General features: G+C 38.2%; 1 protein-coding gene across 1 annotated transcript; it reads right to left on the minus strand.

Annotated features, from left to right (window-relative positions):
• Nucleotides 1-1,587: 1,587 nt before the first annotated feature.
• pkp2 (plakophilin 2) lies at nucleotides 1,588-12,694 on the minus strand. The gene is made up of 13 exons (XM_053313781.1): nucleotides 12,499-12,694; nucleotides 11,070-11,140; nucleotides 9,590-10,215; nucleotides 9,347-9,485; nucleotides 8,650-8,857; nucleotides 8,328-8,505; nucleotides 5,596-5,713; nucleotides 5,094-5,255; nucleotides 4,004-4,180; nucleotides 3,520-3,673; nucleotides 3,119-3,311; nucleotides 2,829-2,916; nucleotides 1,588-1,821 (listed from the first exon to the last, which is right to left on the minus strand). Exons 1-13 carry the CDS (start codon nucleotides 12,692-12,694, stop codon nucleotides 1,759-1,761), a joined length of 2,373 nt encoding a protein of 790 aa, XP_053169756.1. The 3' UTR covers nucleotides 1,588-1,758.
• Nucleotides 12,695-13,159: the final 465 nt, after the last annotated feature.

Consider the following 13,159-nt stretch of genomic DNA (forward strand, 5'->3'; position numbering starts at 1 on the left):
TTTTTCTCTCATACTACGAATCCAAACAGAGACATTAAACACATATGCTTCCTGCAGCAGCTGAACACAATGCCAGAAAACAAGAGGAAAATCTTATCAGTGCTCAAAAGCATTTTTATGTCTTGTCATGCTACATTATGTTTAACGTAGTTGCAGATGTGGCACTGCCTCCCAGCACATGCCCTCGCTCTGTGTATCTGGAGAGTCACTGATATGAAGCCGGAAAACAGCTTTGTGGGACACAGTTAATTTGATTTTGCAAATTCAACCACCGCCTGAAATCAAGTGAGGCCTCTGGATATTTCCCAGTTGGGATCAGCTTCATTAGACAAAGTGGATCTCTCTGGGGTTCTGCATTTTTAAATAAAAACTGTCTGAGCAAGACCACCAATGCTCTGAGGAGGAGTTTCCTACTGAGCAGTGTGGTGGTGCATCTAGTAATTTCATATGATTTCTTTCTCCCTCCGTGTCAAATCTCTCCCAGCTATGTTCAAATCACTCACTTTTTTCTGCTTCTGTCATGAAATAAATGGTCCTAAAGCTCAATCTCATCTCTGCCCTGGCCTGAATAAGTCTTGTCTGGGAGGGGTGATGTTGTTTGGCACTCAGCCTCCCAACTTCAGCTGTGCTGCAGTGCAGCTCACTATGCCAGGAGCCTGCTTCAGGGTCTCAAAGTCACTGAGAAGCTTGACAAATGAGTGTGAAAGAAAAACATCTTAAAGCTATATCTGATGATCTTCCACACTTGATTTATGAATAATTTACTTGTTTAATTGGGGTCAGGCACAGTTTAAGTCAGATTTTTTTCAAATTTAAAAACCCAGAAATAATGACTGGACTCACTGATATGTTATTTGACTTTTTCTCAGATAACAGAAATATGATATCATACACTGATCCTGTAATATAGGAGAATATGTAGTAGGCTATAACAAGACTTTGAGACGGTCATAATAAAAGACCAAAGACTCACAGACCCTTCTCAAAACTGTATTTTTTGTAGCACTCATCGTAAAAGTAAAAATTACTTATTAGAGGAAAACAATTTACTTTTTCACTGTTTCTGGCATTTACTTTAGTAATAATTCAAGTTTTCCTAAATATAATGAACAATAAAGTTAACAACTCAATAAAGAAAGGAAGCTTGTTGAGTTTTAGAGAAGGAAATCATTCTTAAAGTCATTTTTATGTCTTAAAATACACTTCTATACATTTACTAACAGTTTAAAGGTTTGTTAAAAAACAGTGCTGATCGTCAATCACAATTACTCTCATTTTTTGTGGTTCTCTGTGTATGTACTATGCTGAATGCTACAACACACATTTTCAACTGTCAAGCTGCCACTAATATAAAAAATAACTACACAAACATAAACTAATACTTTACATTGAATTCACTATCATTAAGGAAACGTACCTTCGTCTGTCAGGTTTTCTGGCACCAAGACAGTGGCCAGAAATACTGTATCTGTTATACAGCATCTAATAAAGAAAGCCAACAAAACTAAAAAGTGCTGAAACTTACAATTTTAAAACCATTTCATGAGACCTTTAAGGGAAATGTTCACAAACATATGTGTGCAACGTTGAGAGAAAAACTAATTTATCCTTTTCTGAAACCAACCATTACTAAACTGTGACGCAGACACTCCATTACATTACAGGACAAACAGTGCATTGAGTGATTTGTGGCCGCAGGTGCAGACATTGTTAACAAGTGCAGCTTCAGTCTGGTGTTAATAGATTTTCAGCTCAGTCTCAGCTGGAGTTCACAGCCTTTGTTGTCCTCGCATTGATGAAATCAGTTTTCCTGTATCCACACTGTTTAGAAAAAAACAAAGTGGTTATTATGGACACATGAAAAGGTTCTTAGAGGTACTGATGAAAAATTCAGACTCTGGTAACAACTAATGGTAGTATAAAAAAGGACACTGTAGCAGAAAGTGATGCATGCTTCTGATAATTCAACATATTTCATAGCATTTATGCAAAAAATAAAGCAGTACTGCTTACTGATGTTACATTGGCCGAATACAATCATCAGAAAAACTAATGTTATATCTATCTAAGATTGAACAGTGTGGAAGTAAACTATTGTGTTATTTTATGTTGTCATATCGCCCAATTATAGTATAACATACAACCCAATTTCTTATAAACCTGCAATCAAATCATAAATGACAAAGTGAAACAGTGTAGTCATTGATTAGGATACCGTTTCTCAGACTCATCATAATAATATTAATCCTCAATCCTGTCACCACAATCAATTCATATGTGTATTTTCTTGCTTTACAAACATAAATGGCGATGACTGATGGAGAAAACTAAAGACAACAGGAAGCTACTTTCCTTCAAAAAGTGATTATTAAAATTTTTTAAGGTTCAGTAAAACCTAGATGGCAAAATGCTGCAAGCAGCATCTGAAATGCTCTGAAATTAAGCTCTGATAAGCTATGGAAAATAAATGAATCACTACATTACATTAACTGACTGCAGTTTGTTAAATGTGAAGCTTTTATGCCTTTCTATGTCATATATAAATGAATATTTTGGGGATTTGGACTGTTACATAAAATAAGCAATTTGAAAATGTTACCTCTGCCTATTTGAAATTATAACAAGCCTCTTAAACAATTTTCTGACATTTTGAAAACAAAACAATGAGTTGATTAATTAGGAACATAATTGGTATAGTAATCAATAATAAAAATAGACATTAGTTGCAGCCCAAAATGAATTGGACCGACGAAATCATGACAGACAGATGCATCTCCATTATGCTTAAGAACAACATGTAATATACTGTGCTGTAAGTGGGCACCGACCTTCTTGAAGACTTCGTGGAGATCACTGTGTTTCCACATCGTGTGCAGCAGGACGCAGGCTGCCTGACCCGCTTTGGTGGGTCCATAACTAGGAACAGAAAGAGGACATTATTCTTTTAAGTACATATTGTATGCCCTTTTTGTTGTGATTTGGCGCTATATAAATAAAGATTGATTGATAAGTAGATATCAGAGGTATCTGCTTCTTTCATTAGGCACAAATCATGAAAAAGCCTATTATTCAGTATGTTATGGGGCATGATGCAATGATAAGGTGAGCACTGACTAACCCATTGTCCTTGTTGCTGATGTTGATGATCCTCGGGAGGGCTCGCTGGTTGACAATGTCTCTGACGTGCTGCATGCTGTTCTGGCTCAGGTTAATGAGGATGTGACACAGAGAGGCCGTCACGTCAGTTGGCAGGTCAGTACCAGTGTCGTCATTGGGGAGCATCTCCACCACCTCTGGCAACACCTGATTGACTTCAAGATGAGATATGACACACTGAAAGTTAAACCAAAAAATTAAAAGTTATCTATACCTCAAACTTTTCTATGTAAACTTGAACATGTATGTGAATATACTGTACATCAAATTTGTGATGACATTGTCAAAAATAAATGACAGACTGTGCCTTTAAGACGCTCTGTTTTGAAGAAAAATAACAGGCTAATAATGGAAAACAGTTACCAATGTCAGGGAGCAGTTCTTGGTAGCGAGAGAGGTTTTTTATTAGAGACACAGCTGTCCTCTTCATATCACTCTCTCCTTCCTGCAACATCCTCTTCACATGCTGGAGGCCATTTTCCCGTTGAACAATAGTGAAGGCAATGGCTTCAGTCACCTGCCAGGCCACACATAATCATTTAAATATCTGAATTTTAATACATGATGGCAAAAACTACATGTTTTCTAGAAAATGTTTGTTTCCCATCAGTATGTTTTAAACATGTGAGTATAATATTTCCTATTATAATCAGCTGATCGACAGCTTTAAAATAAATACATACAACACACAGATGCAAGGGGTGAAATCAGTACTTTAGGGTTTTCATTACATGATAATAAATATTTTTAAAATTACAAGACTATTTGAGACTGCTATTTGTAGAACTGCATCATCTCCATCTCATGTTAGACAGTAAAAAGAAATAGAGCTAATCCAGCCCCCTACCGCTCCATTTCCAGCTGTGAGGTTCTGCAGGGCTCCAATGGCAGCCTCTTGGGTGTAGTGACGTACACTGCGGGCTAACAGTGATAGGTACATCCGAATAATGATGGGGCTCCACAGCCACTCAATGCCCTGGGGGTTTGCATTCTCCTCCAGCAGGGGGCCCCGTTGCTCCAGATGCTGAGAGGAAAGGCAGTTGTCGATTTCAGATGAGTTCATTGGGTTCATAGTGATATGAAAGGATGTTTTTATGCAGCAGATTAACACTGAATGACATGCATCATTTTCTGCATCGTGTTAGGTGTGTTTATGTGGCATTTTAAACTTGACCAGGGAAGACTGGCAGAGCTCACATGCTATTTGGCAGTATCAACATACTTTAAATTCACACAATAATTATAACTCACTGTTTGATGTGGTAACTGAGATCTGCAATGCAGTTAGTTGGTTTTAAGGGTCTAGGGGGAACACTGGAGCCTTAAAATTCTAAAATTTGCCAGTAGCCTACTGTATTCAAAGGCCCTGTATAAACTACAGAATACTACAATATGCCCAAAAATAAGACTTTTGGACTAATTTGAACTATTATCACCTGACATCAGTATCCCACCTCACTAATGCTCTTGCAGTTAAAACAGCAGCAAATCCTTGCAAAGCTCCCCAAAAGAGTTTAAGCTGTTATGGCAAAATATTAGCAAAATAAGGTCAATTATCACATATGGGTGTAATGTTAAGTGTTTTGAAGTGTAGAAATTAAATACAATAATGGACGTATGAATGCATGTTTGAGCTTTATTACGGCACACTTTCAAGGTACAGTACACCCTCATTTTCTTCATGACCTCAAAGCTGTAGATCTTTGAGTCATTGGTACAGACACCTGACAAATCAGCGATATAAAATGTGCTATTTGCCTTTATTTCTCTCAGTGTGCAAAAAAATAAGAGTGAGATAAATAAGACACTGTACTTGAAAGCTGTTGATGATAAAACCTGCAGCAGTGCAGCAGTTTTCACTGAATATCATAATCAAGTATTGTACCACAAGGACATCTTTTGTATTGTCAGTGTAGATTATTGTCCAAAGGGATTACCTCTGTGATCTTGGCGCTGCGATAACTAAAACAGCCCACAGTCTTTGGTTTAGGAGCCAAGTTTTGCCGAGATTCCCGGAGATCTCTCATGTGCTTTGTAGGGAGTTCTGCTTCAATCTGATAAGACAGGTTGTGCAGGATGCAAACACAGTTCTCTGTGGACTTCAGAGCAGATAGTAACATAGATAAATATCATATTATAGTGTCTCAAGCACAAACATAGCTATATCAAAGTAATAAATGTATGTGTAAAAGTTACAGTTCATCCAAATAGTGACTTTAATTAATCCTGTGAATAGCAACAGGGTTTATATGAATGACTGGACATTCACAGTGTAGGGGGAAATTATGGCTCAAATGCATTACATTGCAGAGTTGTGGAAAAACATGAACAAAAATAGTACCAACACGTGGTGAACGATTTGAGAGTTCTGCAGAAATTCTGACTGTTGATACAACAACTGAGCATGTTTCTCTGGCATACTTATCATTTCCATTTCACCTTGTCATCTGTCTTGTAGTCTGCTATAGTTCCCCGGATGTAGTAGACCAGAGAGTCAATAAGTTTCTCACAGTCCCTCATTGCTTTCCTGCTATCTGGACCGGCAGAGCTCAGATTTCTGGAAACAAAAACAGTCAGAACCATTAGGCAATGTGACATTTGTGTGTGTGTGTTAATCTGATAAGTAGATTTCAGTACCACAGAACCACAAAAAAAACCCAGCAACACTGAAGAATTCCCAGATCATTAATAGTCATATGAAAAAAGAAGTATTCTTCTCTCCACCTTGTAATTTGCTCAAGTTAAAGGATAAATAGTTTTGGATCTCAGGCTTTTCCACAGCCAGTAGCAACCATGACATATTATTTCACAGACTAACAAAACATTTTTAGGTAATCCAACTTCCGCAGAAAAATAAATGCAAGCACTGGCATTGTGTCTTTATACAACAGGTTCTTTGTGCAGTGTTGAAATATAAATCAGAGAGGAACTCATCATTTTTCTCATCCACAAGAGGCAGGAATGTGAGCTCAGAAAGGTTTGAGAACATGATAAGGAGAACTTGATAACACTGGTGCGGTGAGGATCAAGTGATTTCAGTTCAGCAGAGCGGAGAGAAGAAAGAGCTTGATGAATAATTCAGTCTTTCACTCTCTTCATTTGGCTGTAGTTGCCAGGGGAGCAGTGCCTCTGATATCTCCTGCTTTGTAAACAGGGAGATGAAATATGTCCAAATACAGCAAAGTTCAACTAGGAGCTGATAATATGATACAGTACATAATCTTAGCTGTCATTTAACTGAATATTTGTGGCTCGTGATAAAAAAGCCTGTTGAAAAATGAAGAAACGGACTGAAATATGACAAGAAACTAACAGATATAGGTAGAGATAATATCTGTGGTGCTGACAGATATACAAAATAATTACAGCCTTTAACACAGGGCAGCAATTGCAAAAAAAAAAGTAAGCATCACAACCTCCCAGAGTCCAAGGTGATGTCTTAAAATGTCTGTTCAACCACAAATCCAAAACACTATAATATTCCATTTTAGTTGCAACAATTTCTCAATTGATCCAATAGTTGCCAGATATTAATTGCCAACTATTTTCATTATAAATTCATTGTCATATTTCATCATATTTTTGGATTGCAGCTGTTGGTTGGGACAAAAAAATTCACACATTTGAAGACATAATTTTGGGCTTTGGGAGACCATGATAAACATTTTATGGACCACACAGCTAACCTATTAATTGAGAGATTCATCAGTAATGAAAAAAATGGTTAGTAGCAGCTCTACTCTGTTTAAAATGATAAAGTGCAGCAGCAGAGTCACTTGTTTGAAAAGTTAGGACCAGAAAATGCTTTTTGGCACGTCTAATCATTTCAGCTTCACTTTAACATTTCAGAAAACCTAGCTTGTCATTTTTTTCCCAAGAGCCATTGCCTTGGGGAAAATGACTCCTTTGTCGCCATAGCTGCCAGTAGTTGCCAATAGTTGCCATAATGCTGACTGGTGTGAACTGCTGGTGGTTTGAACTCAAGCACATAACTTGCAGCCTGATAAGATGGATTCTTATATGATCTTGTGATTCTTACATGATCTCATGATCTCACAAATCCAGCTGCCTTGCAAGGTAATAAAGACTTTAAATGTTGTTGTTCAACTCTTTGTTTTCTGATCAAATAATGACATTCCCATCAGCCTGTGCTCTACAGTTCTGAACATTTAGTGCTAATTAGCAAATGTTTACATGCTAACATGCCAATTAAGATGGCAAATATCACATTTTGTTACTTGGAAGATACTTTTATCATAAAGCGACTTACAAGTGAGGCAATTCAGTCAAGCATTAAAGGACAGTGACTCAAAAGAGCTGAGGTACAAATTCTCAAACAGCTGATAAGTTACAAGTCCTAAGTTTTGTGTTACTTAACAAGGAAGAAGAGGAAATGTCTGGAAGCAGAATAAGTCCAAGTCCAATGTGATGTCTTAAAATGACAAACATGCTCAATATCACCATATAAGCATGGTTATTGTAAGTATGTTATCATGCAGACGTTCAGCTCAGGCATGATAAGATAAGATCATTTAACTGGAACTGGAGAAACTGGATATTTTGTCTTTAGTGTGACATCATGTAGCTGTTAGTGTTTCTTTTCTTTTTCACCTTCCTTTTACTGTTTTTTTTAAACAGACAGCAAGACTCAACAGACAACTATACAAACTATATGGTAAAAAACAAAATCCCAAGTCAGTGCTTCCAGCAGGATTTAGATGGAGACACTTTACAGCATGTAGACTGTTTACTCATCACTCAGCTAGACAGACACTGATGCGTTATATTACTGAAGCTTGGCCATCTGTCATGTAACCCTTGCACTTTGTGATATCATAAAATCATTCCCTTGTGTTGCAGTGACCTGAGGCTCTACTGCACTACTTCATCACTGCTGATACAGGTTGCAAACAGTTAACTTCTTCTATGTGCCATTATGGTCTATACTGATCAAAGATTTAGTGGACACAACTGAAGTATAATCCATGTTTTTCAGGATACGAGGTAATCCATTTAATATTGAATGAATATATTTGTAGAAATTCTTAAATACATTTTATTTTATGATCTGAATACCTCATACCAGTAGCGGCGTCTGTTTCCTCTCATCCATAATACACACAACAAAAGCTCAAAGAGTATCTTGTTTCAAAGCTAATAAAAAGGCCTACCTTAAACAGCCTGTAACACTGTGGAAAACATCGGCATCCGCAAGGAGATCGTCTTTTGGGTTCTCGCCCTCAGAAATGCCTGAACTGGGCACCAGGACTGACTGTGTGAGGACAGTTAAAGCCTCTCTGGAGAGACGTTCTTTCAAAAGGTCATGAGAGGAGAGGTTCCACAAAAGACCTGAAAGAGAGGTGGAGAAATGCTTCATTATTACAGTACATGCTGTCATTACTACACAACTGCAGGGTTGGTGCTTAAATGTCATGGAGGCTGGGATATGAAAACTATATTTCAAATGAAGCTCAGCATCCACTCAAAACTGACCAGTAAGTTGTCGTCTGGTCTCCACATCACGGCTGCTCTTCAGTGCAAGCAAAATGGTAGCCAAGCCATCACTTTCCTTCACCTCCATCTTGTTTTCGCTGCTCTGGTAAACGACATTACGCAGCGCCCCTGCAGTGGCACGCTGCACCTCTTCATTGTCATTGTTAAGGAGTTCCAGTAGCTTTGTGATCCCGTGGAGGTAGAATACCTACAGACAGGAGTGGATTGTTTATTGACAGATTTACAGATGGACATAAAATAATCAACATAAACATTGACTTTTATCAAATACAATGCAATAATCATTTCAGGGCAGTGTATGAAGGTCAGTCATTAACAAACATGAAAGGACATTTAACACATCCCCATTCATAGCCAAATGAGATAAGTCATTTTATTGATCCTGTGAAAAAAATTCCCTGACTGAATCAATTCAAAGTATCTCTTAAAGGACTCTTAAGTCAAATCTAATTTTGAGTTTAGACTGTGAGGAATTTTTTTTTAAAAACTTCAAAATTCAGTTTCAAAAAAAGTTTTTCATTGTGAGTTTAAAACTTGTTTACATGTTAAAAGTTGGAATGACTCATTTAGCTGTCAGTTACTTCTATTTTGAAATCTCAAAGTATTATGTATGTGTTAAGTATTATGATGTTAGATTTTAGCCTTCCACCAAACTGTAACAAAATCGCACACATACCGTCTTTTTAGCGTCAGCACTCCTAAAACTTTGGCTTTGTATGTAGCTGGCTGCAGAGATCAGCATATCCTCATCATCCTGACTCAACAGGTTCACGGCCCTCTCTAATGTCATCTCTGGAGGCTTGTTCTCTGAATTCCTGTGTGAGAAGACAGCAATGGATGAGAAAGTCATTAACAAGTCAAAAGAGTATTCGTGACCTGCTTTGCACACCAAGACAGCTTTCAAAAATAAAGATCTTACAGAGTTATGTAATTGTGCGCTTGTATTTCCTCAATGGGGAGATCTGCTTCCAATGTCTTCCCCAAGTTCACCTCTGCGCTGATGACCGAGGGGGAGTATGAATTCTGTCTATGGAGCCCTTGACCATTCCTTCTAACCTGAGCCAGCCAGGACAACCCATTATCAGGCTGCAGAGCACCAAACATCCCATTGCCATTCGGTCCCTGCACAGTGTGCTTTTCCTGTTTGAAAACAGTTTGATTAGGACTCCAGCCAGACACAGATCTGTGACTTTGCCGAAACCCTGTATCTGCAAACACAGGCTGTGGTCCTTCAGTCAGTCTGAGTGACCTCCGGTGGAAGCTTGGACGTCCAGCTGTGGATGTGTGCAGCTGCGTGCCCCAAGGGGCCTCTGAGAAAGCGTAGCGCCGAAATGAACTTGACCCAGGTTCTTGGCCCAGCATAGCACCCATCCAGTGTGAGTGACCGTGGTCTTGGGTGTACATGCCAAAGCGGTGGGGATTATAAGTAATGTGGCTGCGAGGTAACTCTGGACTCGGTGGAGGAGACACTTCCACCCTCCTGGATGGTCTTCGCACATGCTTGTTGCCTGGAAGAGAGAGGTTGGTGAAGTCTGATCCATTTACCTGTGGGAAAAAACACAGTCTACAATTTAATACACTATGACCTGTTTGTTTACATTTTTGCCATAATGTATTGATCCACATATAGCCAAAATGGCTCTGTATCAACTGCACATTAACTGCACAAAAGGTCATTGTGATTTGTACAGGACTTACATAATGCATTACAGTCTATGGCAGTCAATTTGGTTCTATTGTATTTATACCTTACAACCTGTATGCAGTATTAGCGCTGCAATGATTAGTCAACTGATAAAGTAGTTGCCAGCTATTCAATTCATCGCCAATTATTGTGATAATCGATTTGTCGTTTTGAGTCATTAAGAAAAAAAGAAAAGTTGTAGCCCTATATATTATATTAATAAAATTAACTATTACATAACAACATCATAAAGTCCTTTTGAAATGACAAAAGTTACCATTATTTTATGTTTATGTAACACCCACATTTGGTTACACCCGTGGCAACACACTGTTAAAATGTCACCAATTATCTGTGATGTCATGCTAAATGTTACACAGCTATTAATCTGCCTGGAGGCTTTGAACATAAAGCAAAAGCCAAACACAAGGCACTCCCATCTCACTACATTCAAATGAAGGCATGTAGTATTTAAAGTACAGCGTGATACGAATCTAGTCAGTGAAGTTTTTTTATGATGAACAGATACAAGTTTCAAAGACTGAACATGTAAAACAAGAAACGTGAACTGACTGCACCTGATGGTTATCTATGACATCATTTGAGCACTTTTGCAGTTTTGAGGCAATCGGAAACCTTTTAGTAATGAACATATAATTTAAATACATATAACATGAATAAATTGATAAATTGAGTAGAAGGCTGAGTTTCTCACCTTTGTGTGTGAAAACAGTCCATCTGCAGCATCAAAGCTCTTCGATAAGTTCTTCTGTAAATAGACACTACCTGAAACATGTTGAAGAGGTTTTGTCAGAGGATCCTATTTCACACTGTAATTACCTAAAGCACATGGCAACACTAACACTTCCTAAGAGGACATGACTCCCATTGAGCTACTAAAAATGTGAGGAGCACACTCACAGTGTTGCAAGTGTATTTTTTAACTGCCAGACAAATGTCACCTTCATTTGCATGAACTGGGATTGATGAATGGTGAAGGAAAACTGGAGGTGATGATAACAACATGTTAAACAGATACTTTAAAATACTGTCTACGCATATTATTTATGTTGATTGTTGAGTTGGATTTAAGTTACCAGTTAGATACAGACTTATTTAGTAGTACAAAAAAAAAGATATTTTACGTAATCACACTGTTAGCAAGTGACTGGAGTCCATTATGACTCATCTGCATCTTTATTTAGGCCACCAGTGCATAATAAATATGGGCATGACCCCGCAGAAAGCAGGTTAGTGTGTGACTGATTTATTAAATTCTTATCTTTGAAGTCAGCTGTCACTTCCATGAGCCTTCAGGCGTATGAATGAAACTGCAGGAACCTGTCGGGCAAGGGGAACACTACAGAGCAGCTAAACTCTGAATTTCGCAGGCCTCTCACTGAGGTTTGGTAGTAAACAGCAGCAGTGACTAGGGGGTTACAAGATGATGACAGGAAGTGAAAAATATTTTTATTTTGATAATTGAATAGACACTTTTACGGCAAATGTTCCCTGTCAAATGTGACTATTTGATACTTGTGTTTGTCCTGTATGAAAACAACTGAATATTTTTAGGTGTGGTCAAATAAACTGAAACTTTTAAATATGCTACTTCTGTTTTTTGAAGCTATAATGACATTTTTCACTTTTTTTTTAGAAACTAAAAAAAGTATCGGAAACATAATAGTCATGACAGAAATACTTACAGCCCTACAGATAATTACTCTTTGTTGTTATTATGATTTGATGGAGGAAGTGTTATGAATGGCCATTTCCACAGACAATAACCTTAAGTAGCATAATTACTAGGCTATATTATGGTAAGGCAGTTCTAAAAAAAAATCTTTTCAGGTGATCAAACATTTGAGAAGCTTTTATCTCCAACTTTGTTGTTTAACCCTTAAATTATGTTCATGGTCAAATTTGACGAAGAAACACCTCAAACACTTGCACTCTCTCTGAAAGCTTTATTAAAAATGAATCATCATTTCAGAACTGTGATATATAGGGTCAACTGTGAAGGGTCAGAATATGGCCAGTATGTAAAGGTTAAAATTGAGCTGTACACTTGGAAACTTATGAAAAAATCCTCTTTCTGCCCATCGAATCTGTCTTTCTAAGGAGGAAAACAAAGTGCATATTACCATTGGACACAGGCTTCCTCGCCCTGCGTGCCAGTGTGAGTTGGACCTGTTGCTGTACTCGGTGGCTGCGGTCGGTTGAATGAGCTTCCGCCGAGGATCTCAGCTTCAGCTCGGTCGGTAGAGCCAGACTGGAGTCGTCCAGCACGAACGAGTCCTGCCGATGCGTATGCAAAGCTGATTTAAAAAACTCCTCCATTATGATCCATCCAGTGTCTTCAAGCGCTATCAGCTGGTTGCTTCATTAATCCAGAAAGACGGTTTTCCTGGATGAGTTTTAAGTGCTGCAGCAGTGCGCTCAGGTGGGTCTACGTGCTGCCTCAGGGGAGGGCGGGGCGGGGCTGCAGGTGAAGTGACGCACCTGAGGTGTCAGGTGGCAGGTTGGTGTGTGTCGTTACTTTACACTAGTAGCCTAAACAGTGCAGTACGATATTTGCCTCTGAAACACACCTCATTTGAATGATTGACCTAAATACAATCCTGAGGCACTTTAAAAACACTTCCCTTGAGTATTTCCTTTTTCTGCTTAACTGCATCTCAGAAGGAAATGTTGTCTTTTACTCCACAGCATTTATTTAACAGTTAATCTTACCAGTTCATTTGGAGACTTTACTTACAAAACATTTGATAAATTGATAAAATATACTATAAAATATCTTGGTAC

This window comes from Scomber japonicus, chromosome 23 (assembly GCF_027409825.1).
Source record: "Scomber japonicus isolate fScoJap1 chromosome 23, fScoJap1.pri, whole genome shotgun sequence".
Lineage (NCBI taxonomy): Eukaryota > Metazoa > Chordata > Actinopteri > Scombriformes > Scombridae > Scomber > Scomber japonicus.

Excerpts from the sequence above, each read along its gene's own strand:
- pkp2 (XM_053313781.1), bottom strand. The coding sequence starts at position 12,694 with ATGGAGGAGTTTTTTAAATCAGCTTTGCATACGCATCGGCAGGACTCG. Across the intron at positions 9,486-9,589 it reads GCGCACAATTACATAACTCT|GAATTCAGAGAACAAGCCTC; the intron begins GTAAGATCTTTA and ends CTTCTCACACAG. Across the intron at positions 5,714-8,327 it reads AGTGTTACAGGCTGTTTAAG|AAATCTGAGCTCTGCCGGTC; the intron begins GTAGGCCTTTTT and ends TTTTGTTTCCAG.